The sequence below is a fragment of the Echinops telfairi genome, unplaced genomic scaffold (genome assembly GCF_000313985.2).
Source record: "Echinops telfairi isolate 266 unplaced genomic scaffold, ASM31398v2 ScPeMD7_18;HRSCAF=68, whole genome shotgun sequence".
NCBI classification, from domain to species: domain Eukaryota; kingdom Metazoa; phylum Chordata; class Mammalia; order Afrosoricida; family Tenrecidae; genus Echinops; species Echinops telfairi.
The window spans coordinates 16,131,269-16,139,999 of NW_022103915.1; the positions used below are offsets into that span (position 1 = coordinate 16,131,269).

The 8,731-nt window shown below is 41.3% G+C and overlaps 1 protein-coding gene across 1 annotated transcript in view; it reads left to right on the forward strand.

The window, feature by feature from the left end:
* Nucleotides 1–8,731, forward strand: part of GALC (galactosylceramidase) — a 50,062-nt gene that overhangs the window by 18,989 nt on the left and 22,342 nt on the right. The window contains exons 6-8 of the mRNA XM_045288048.1: nucleotides 114–152; nucleotides 843–973; nucleotides 8,168–8,323. Coding sequence (XP_045143983.1) covers nucleotides 114–152; nucleotides 843–973; nucleotides 8,168–8,323 — 326 coding nt within the window. The remainder of the gene's footprint in view (nucleotides 1–113; nucleotides 153–842; nucleotides 974–8,167; nucleotides 8,324–8,731) is intronic.

Consider the following 8,731-nt stretch of genomic DNA (forward strand, 5'->3'; position numbering starts at 1 on the left):
GTGTTTCAGACATTAAGAAAGATGAGGGGAGAAGTGTTGTTTTAATGGTACTTTCTTCTTTTTTGACACTTAGAATTTTCAACTCATCATTTTTTTGACTTTTTCCTTTGTAGATATGGAATGAGAGAACATTTGACATCAGTTATATCAAGGTCTGTAATACTTCAACATCCTTCCTTCTTTATTCGTGAATGATTCCTTTGTAGAATTAAAATTTATTTGTGCTGCTTACATTGTGTTTATGGTTTGTTTTGCTTCTCAGTATATGGTGCTTCAATGGTATCCGAATCTGAATCAAGTTCTGAGGGTAATGGAGGGACATGAATGGTCATTTGTGAACATGGATGGTCATGGGTGCACATCGAAGGACGTGGGTGGGCATAGATAGTCATTAGTGAACATGGATGGTCATGAATGATCATTGGTTAACATGGATGGTCATGAATGGTCATGGATGAACATGGATGATTATAGGTGGACATGGATGGTTGTGGGTGGACATGGATGGAAATGGGTGGATGAGTAACAGGCACCTCACCCATTTCAACCAGAACAGCCTCTCTCTCATTCGTCCGTATTAAGCTCTTCTCTCTGAAACATTTTGACACCTTCAGCTTTTTTATTTTTCAAATAATCCAATGAAGTGGGTTACCTTATAGATATTGATTGGTTTTGCACAGGGCAGGAAGTTTGTATTGTTAGTTGTGGGGCATTTGTATTGCGATATACTGGAACTACCTTCCAGGATGCTGTTTTGTGAAGCTATTTTAGCTAGCTTTGTCAAATGCAAAGGCTAGAAATGCATTTGTAACCCTCCTGTGTGTTCCATTTATCTCTGAAAGATGTTAAGAGCAATGCTGAACCATCATGGTCTGGAGCGAGTGAAAATCATAGCAAGTGATAATCTCTGGGAGCCCATTTCTGCTTCAATGATGCTTGATGCTGAACTCTTGAAGGTGGTTGATGTTATAGGGTAAGAGATGCTTCACTTTGAAAACCAGCAATTTCTGGTTGCTTCTCTGTGTAACAAATGCACTTTTGTTTTCGCTTTCCCTCCACATTAGATTATATTGCCAGAAGGTAGCTTTCTTGTGCTTATTTAACCAAAGCATGTATTAGTAAATATCCATTTCTTTTTGAAATGTATAAGTTTTAGGCCCTTCCCATGACAATGAAATGTATTTGTAAGTTTTAAAAATTTTTGTAAATATTTGGAGTCTTTGCTTGGATTCAGGGCCAGAAGAATATTAGCCTTTAGATATTATAAAGGCAATATATTGAAATTAGGTCCCAAGTCCCAGGCTTTCTATGGCTGGCAGTTCTCAGTTTAAACACTTACGCACATACTTTGGTATGGCAAAGTTCAAATCCTAAGCTCACGCTCACTTCTGAAATCAGCTGTCAGTCTGGTGTTCCAGGGGGTTGGTTCCTCATTGGTCTGCTAGACACAGGTTCAGAAGTGAGAGCCTACCGTGCACTTCAGGAGGGAAAGATGAGGTCACTGCTCCTGTGAGGGTTACAGCTTCAGAAAGGCAAGGATCAGTTCTGCTTTGTCCCAGAGGGTCAGAGTCTACTTGATGGCCAGGGGCGTGTTTTTTTTTTGAAGGTCAACATGAGGCGCATTAGTTTGCTTGAATGACTCTTTGAATTCATTGAAAGTTGTTACACTCTTGTTTGCAGTTTATTATAGCAAAATGATACAAATATAAACCAGTCAATGGAAGAGTCGTGTAGGGGGATGGGTGTAAGAGAATACCAGCCCGAAGCCTTTGGTCTTGGGCCTTTGGTGGACTTGTGCAGAGAGTACCTGTTTGTCTCAGCAACAGTGTAAATAATTTATACAGTATGCGTGAAGTGTTGCTAACCACGGAAGTTCACCTGTACTTTGGTGTCCAGAGTTTTATTGAGAATTGGAATGAGGAAGTTAGAAACAGAGGAAGGATCAGTAGTTGGAAAGTATGGCTTTGGTTAAAGAAACAGCTGGGGTTGCATGATAGAATTTTGACAGAATAATGACTTCTTCATCCCAAATACCTTTTTTTCAGCAACATAAAGCTGACTAGACACGTGAACCTTGCCTGACACAGGAGTCAAATCGACTATATCTGTGGGAAGATATGATGGACAGGCTCAATCACATTAGCTAACACAAGGTCAGGGACAAACTGTAGGACAGTTTATCAATTGCTTGCCTTTATGCCAAATTCAGTTATAAGTTGAAGAAAATGAAAACAAGTGCTGGGGAGCTAAAAGGCGACCTTGAGTTTATTTCACCCAAATCTAGAGCAGATTTGATCCGTTGAACAGTGATGATCGAAGACCATGTGAGTTCTGAGATAACATCAGGAACATTTTGTACATGAAGAAGCAGAAGGTCATTTAAAAGACAAGAAGGAAAGACCAAAGTGGTCTTGCTCTTGAATGTAGACTAGCTAAAGAAAACGGAAAAGTAAAAGGCACAGTAAAATAGCCCAACAGAAAATTTCTAGAAGCAGTTCGACAAAGCAAAGCACACTATTACGTTACAGTGTGCAGAGACCTGGCCTCAGCGCCTTTCTTCCACTGAAAGAGCGGAAGAAAAATCTCACATCTTGAGTTGGGCATTCAAATGCCAGAACATTCATGTTTTACCCCTAATAGGTGCTGGATTTACCGTCATGGTCTCTCCAGTGTGCATTTGCCACACTGATTGGGCGGTCTCCCTACTTTTAAATAAGTTCACTAACTCACAACATCTTGGTGGAACTTAATGTTTTGTAATACTTTCTTCTTTTCTTCATGTTCCATTACATTCTTTGGATGGGCATTGAAGATGATATACCTCATTTCCCCTGATTTTGAACCTCTTTTTCATGAAATTCTGAGAAACTAAATTAAGGGTGTGCCCTAATTCATCTTCACGAAGCATAAAGAATTTCCAATTAGGACATTAAAAGATTAGTGACCTAAATAAAATTAAATAAATAAAACCCAAAAGACCTACGCAATAATTCTTGTGATGTTACGAATATTTCATGATGTACTACAAGCTTCATTCTGTTTTACTATTATGAAAATGCTTATAAATGTTTTTGGCCTACTTAAAGTTATTTAGCTAATGTGCTCACTTATATATGGGGCTAAGTGCACTGCAGTACCTTATTCTGCATGGCTGTTCTAGCCACTCTGGCCATAGCCTTTGTTATACCCACAGAGAAACTTCCATGATGGCTCTGGGTAGAAAGGTGGGGGAAGATGCTGGTTGATTGGATTAGACATTTCGGCTTTGAGTATTAGTTAGTGGAGTTAATTATGACTTCCATCCTGCGGGGTATAAAGTGAGCCATCTCAGAAGCAGGAGGGGGTGGGGGGGTGGAGGAGTGGATCACACTTAACAGCAGGGGAGAAGAGCCAGAACTTGAGCGCATCCTCTGGATCTGCAGAATCTCTATGCTTTGAACCTTCTTGATCCAAGAGAAGGGTGTGCTACCAGAGGAGGGGCAGAGGAGCAGCAGCAGCTGCAGAGCCAGGAGCCCCAAGATGGGAAAGAGCGTACACGCTCCTTGGCCACAGAGCAAGGGCAGCGAGCGCTTTGGGAATGGGGCAGACGTGTGGAATGGGCACCTCTGAGATTTAATTTGGTACTTCCTTGGGAAAGCTAGGGTTTCTGAGCCGGGTGCCTTCGGGTTGAGCTGTATAGCACAGTGGCATGCCCTTTGGACAGTTATGGATCAAAGAGCTTTAGAACTTTGTCAGAGTAGGACAGGCCAGCCAAGCCAGGAGGTTGGAGTGCAGATTCCTACCTGTAGACATGGCAGTGAAGAAACTGTCCTGATTGAACAGCTATTCCCTGAGCATTTTTTCACCTGAATTGTAACCTGTTAACTTCCCTTTAAAAACTTATTTTATTTTGAGTACCGCCTTCTGTGTTTGCTGTGTGATTACAATGAATTCTTGAATACAACCACAGGATTAGAATACTGTAGGGAGAGAGCATTGGTGGTGGAATTGATAGGAAGGTTGGAGGTTGGAGGCAGGTCTAACCTTTGTTGTTGTTAGGTGTCCTCAATTTGGTTGTGATCCATAGGGACCCCATGCACAACAGAACTAACCATCCCCCCAAGTGCTATTAATTTGAGCTGATTATTGCAACCCCTGTGTCAATCCATCTTGCAAGGGCCTTCCTCTTTTTGCTGGCTCTCCCACGTTACCAAGCTTGCCATCCTTCTCCAGGGACTGGACTCTCTGATGACATACCTAAACTATGTGAGACAAAGTCTCGCCATCCTTGCTTCTAAGGAGCACTCTGGCTGTAACTTTTCCAAGACAGATCTGTTTGTTCTTTTGGCAGTCCATGGTATTTCAATATTCTTTGTGAACAGTATAGTTCAAGTACATCACTTTTTCTTCAGCCTTCTTTTTTAATGTCCAACTTTCATGTGCATATGAGGCAATTGAAAATACCATGGCTTGGGTCAGACGCACCTTAGTCTTCAGAGTAACACCCTAGCTTTGCAGTACTTTAAAGAGATCTTGTTCAGCAGATTGACCTACTGCAATGTGGTGTTTGGTCTCTTGACTACTGCTTCCATAAGCATTGATTGTGCATCCAAGCAACATGGAATCCTTGTTAACTGCAGCCATGTTTCCATTTATCATTGGTCCAGTTGTGAGGATTTTTGCTTTCTGTACATTGAGTTTTAATCCACACTGTCGACTTTAATCCTTGATCTTAACCAGTAAGTAGTTCAAGTCCTTACTTTAGCAAGCAAGGTTGTCTCCATCTGCATATCACAGGTTGTTAATAAGCCTTCCTCCAACCTTGATGCCCTATTCTGCTTCACACAATCCAGCTTCTCTGATTATTTGCTCAGCCTACAGACTGAACAAGTACTGGATGTACTTGTGTATTAGCCAAGTTTTTCAGCACATATTTTATGCAGTTTTTGTGGTGAAATTAGGTGCCTCGGCTGATAATCGAGTCAGCTTATACTCGAGTATATACGGTGTCTACTGATAACAACCCGATGCATACCTTTCCTGATTTTAAACCATGCACTGTTCCCTTGCTCTAATTGCACAATTCCTTATTATTCACGGGCAGGTTCCACATGAGCATAATGAAGTGTTCTGGAATTCCCATTCTTCTCAAGGCTTCCCTTAGTTTATTTTGATCCACACAGTCAAATGCCTTTGCCATAGTCAATGAAACACAAGTATACATCTTTCTAGTGTTCTCTGCTCTCCGCCAATATCCATGTGATGCCAGCAATGAATCACTGTGCTCTTTGAATACGGCCTGCACCTCTCTTAGCTAGCTCCCTGTCAATGTACTTCTGCAGTCATCGTTGGATGATCTTCAGAAAAACTTTTCTTGCTTGTGATATCAATGGTAGTGTTCTATCATTTGAGCGTTTTCTTGGGTCACCTTTCTTTGGGATAGGTACAAATACAGATCTCTTCTAGTTGGCCAAGTAGTTGTCTTTCTTGGCAAGACAAGTGAGTTCCCCAGTGCTCCCATCAGCTTGTTGAAATCTTTCAATTGGTGTTCCATCAATTCCTGAAGCCTTTTTGTGGCCCATGCTTTTAGTGCAACTTAGGCTTCTTTCTTCAGTACCATTGGTTCTTGCTCACGTGCTACCTCTTGAAATGGTTGAATGTCGATGAGGTTTTTTGGTTACAATGCCTCAGTCAGTATTCTCCTTTTTTTTTGATGTGTCCTGCATCATTCAGTATTTTTCCCATTGGATCTTTCAATGTTGTTCCTCAAGGTTTCAATTTTGTGTTAGCTTCTTTCAGTTTCAGATCTGCTGAGCATGTTCTTCCTTTTTGTTTTTCTAATTCTAGGCCTTTGCACATTTCTCTACATTATTTAACTTTTTTTTCTCAAGCTGTACTCTGGAATTTTCTTTTCAGCTCTTTGACTTCTTCATATCTTCCATTTGCCTTAGCTACTCTACAATTAAGAACAAGTTTCATAGTCTCCTTTAACATTCAAGCTAACCTTTTCTTTCTTTCCCATCTTTTAGTGACCTTTTGCTTTCATCATGTATGATATTCTTTGTGTCCTCCCACAGCCCATCAGGTCTTCTGTCATTAGTTTTTAAGGTATCAAATCTGTTCATGAGATGTTCTCAAAACTCAGGTGGGATAGCCTCAAGATCTTATTTTGACTCTAGTGGACTTCTAATTTCCTCAGCTTCAGACTGACCTTACACATTAGTGATTGATGCTCTGTTGATCCGTGGCCTAGTTTTGACTGCTGACATTGAGCTTCTCCAGCATCTCTTCCCATAGATATGGTCAGTTTGATTTCTGTGTACGCCATCTGGAGAAGTCCATTTCTATAGTTGCCTTTTCTGTTGTTGAAAACAGGTATTTGCGGTGAAGATGTTGGTCTTGCGAAATTCTGTCATGTGATCTCCAGCTTCGTTTCTGTCACCAAGGCCGTATTTTCCTTATTCTTTGTTTTCATCATTTGCATCTCAATCACCAGTAATGACCAGTACATCTTGATTGCCTGTTTGACCGATTTCAGACTTAAGACATTGGTAGAATTCTGTAATTTTTTCTCTAGCTTTCATGGTTGATGCGTAGTTTTTATAGTAGTTGTATTGACTAGATTTCTTTGATTGGGGATAGACATTTTCCTATTACAGACAGGATTGTATTTCAAGATAGATCTTGAAATGTCCTTTTAGATGATGAATGCAATCCATTTTTTCTTGATTGTGCCATTCTCAGCACGGTCAGCCGTATGCTTTTCTGATTCAAAATAGCCAACACGAGTCCCTTTCAGCTCACTAACCCTTAGAATGTGAATCTTTTTAAAATCCATTTTCAACAACTTTCAGTTTTCCTAGATTCATACTATGCACATTCCAAGTTCCATTTTTAATTGATGTTGGCAGCTGTTTCTTCTTTTGAGTCATGTCCCGTCAGCAAAGGACGTTGCTGCAGACTTTGCTCCTGCAGGTTTGATTCCCTCGGTGTCACGTTGGGGCTTTTTCCTTGGAGAAGGCAGCCCGTCCTCAGTCATGTTTGAGTGCTCCGGCACACGCGCTGGCCGTCTTCTCCTCTTCATGAGGATTTCTGGAACTCCCAGTGTTTGGATGGGAGTTTGCATCAGGTTTTCATTAGCCGATTCTTTGAAAGTGACAGTCTCTTCCTTCTTGGTAGTCTGTGCTAAGGTCTGATGTTAGCCTCATAGAAATCAGCTTTGGGTGAGGCTGACGTGGAATTTGATTTTCTTTCCCCTTGCGCACAGCTGGAGAAGGTCAGAGGCTACCCCCACACCATTTTCTCAGTAAATCAAGAAATATTGCTACCAGGGTTCCCGTTCCTACATGCCAGTTTTCCCCCAAACACAGCATATTTAAGCGTGTCAGTAGAAGGCTCCAGGCAAGTTTTCTCAATAATAAACTTGTCTTACTCCCATTAGGGTACCTTAAAGAAAAAGCTCCACTCAAAACTGATTTCGAAGATGATCTGCTTGGCCAGTTAAATTCAAGACAGAGCAGTCAGCTCAGAGGGTTGTTGGGGCTGTGAGGTGTGATAGCCCTACGTCTCTAGGAGCGCACGACTGCCTAGCTTGGGAACCACTGTTCCGCAGGACTGACTTCCTTCCAGTTCTTCCAAGGTGGATTATTCTTTTTTTCCCAAGGATGAGCCCTTTTGGAGTAAATGCCAAACTGTTTTTCTCTTGGTGGCTAGGAGTGAATGAATGTGTGGTACTTTTTATTATAAACAAGGTGCCCCTTAGTCTTATTCATAGTTCCCTTAATCCGACCTTCTTAAGGTTCCCAGTTTTCTGGCTTCCTCTAGAAATCTGACTTGAATGTCTACTTGGATCTCTTCTTGGAGTGTTCTGGAACTGCCAGACCCACTCACCAACAGGCTTCCATACATTTTGTGATTTCCAGGAAGGAACCAACAGATTGACATCCCTCATGCATGGATAATCTTCCCTAGTCAGCGTGCTAGTACAGCTTATCACTTCTCTCTGCTGTCATTTAAGTGATGCTTGGGCAGGAATGATGGGAGGCAGAGATCTACATTCAGCCTGTCATCTGTCTGGAATCTGTCCAGTGGTTTAAAGTAGAAAACCTCAGAGAAGACATGCCTTTGTGTTCACTCACCAACTGCACAGACAGGTCACATTCTGACCGTTCTCCGTTTCCTCTCCTAGGGCGCATTACCCTGGGACCTATACAGTTCGGGACGCAAAGTTGACCAAGAAGAAACTTTGGTCTTCTGAAGATTTTAGCACTGTGAATAATGATGTGGGTGCAGGTTGCTGGGGTCGTGTACTGAATCAGAATTATATCAATGGCCACATGACTTCGTAAGTAATTAAAAACTTTGAAAATTTTTTGTTTTTTGAAAAATAAAATTTTGTTTTGAAAAATAAAATTTTTCAAAAGCACAAATAAGTGGAATGGATATCTATATTCTTAATCCAGGTAAGTTCCTTGGTTTTAAGCATTTTACTAACTTGCCTCTTTTGTACCTATGCCAGTTGCCATGGTGTGTGTTCGGCTCATGGAATTGTGATGTAGACAGAGAAACGCTGTGCTCTGTAGAGGTTGTAGTAGCTGATGCTTTCAAAGTAAAGCACTGGGACTTCTTTTTAAGTTACCTGTAGGCAAACACCTTAACTATTGTCACCACTCCTGGGTGCCTATCCCTGTACTTAAGCTATATCTGTATCTCTGTATACGAGATAGATTGCCACGGTGGCTGCAACAGTGGT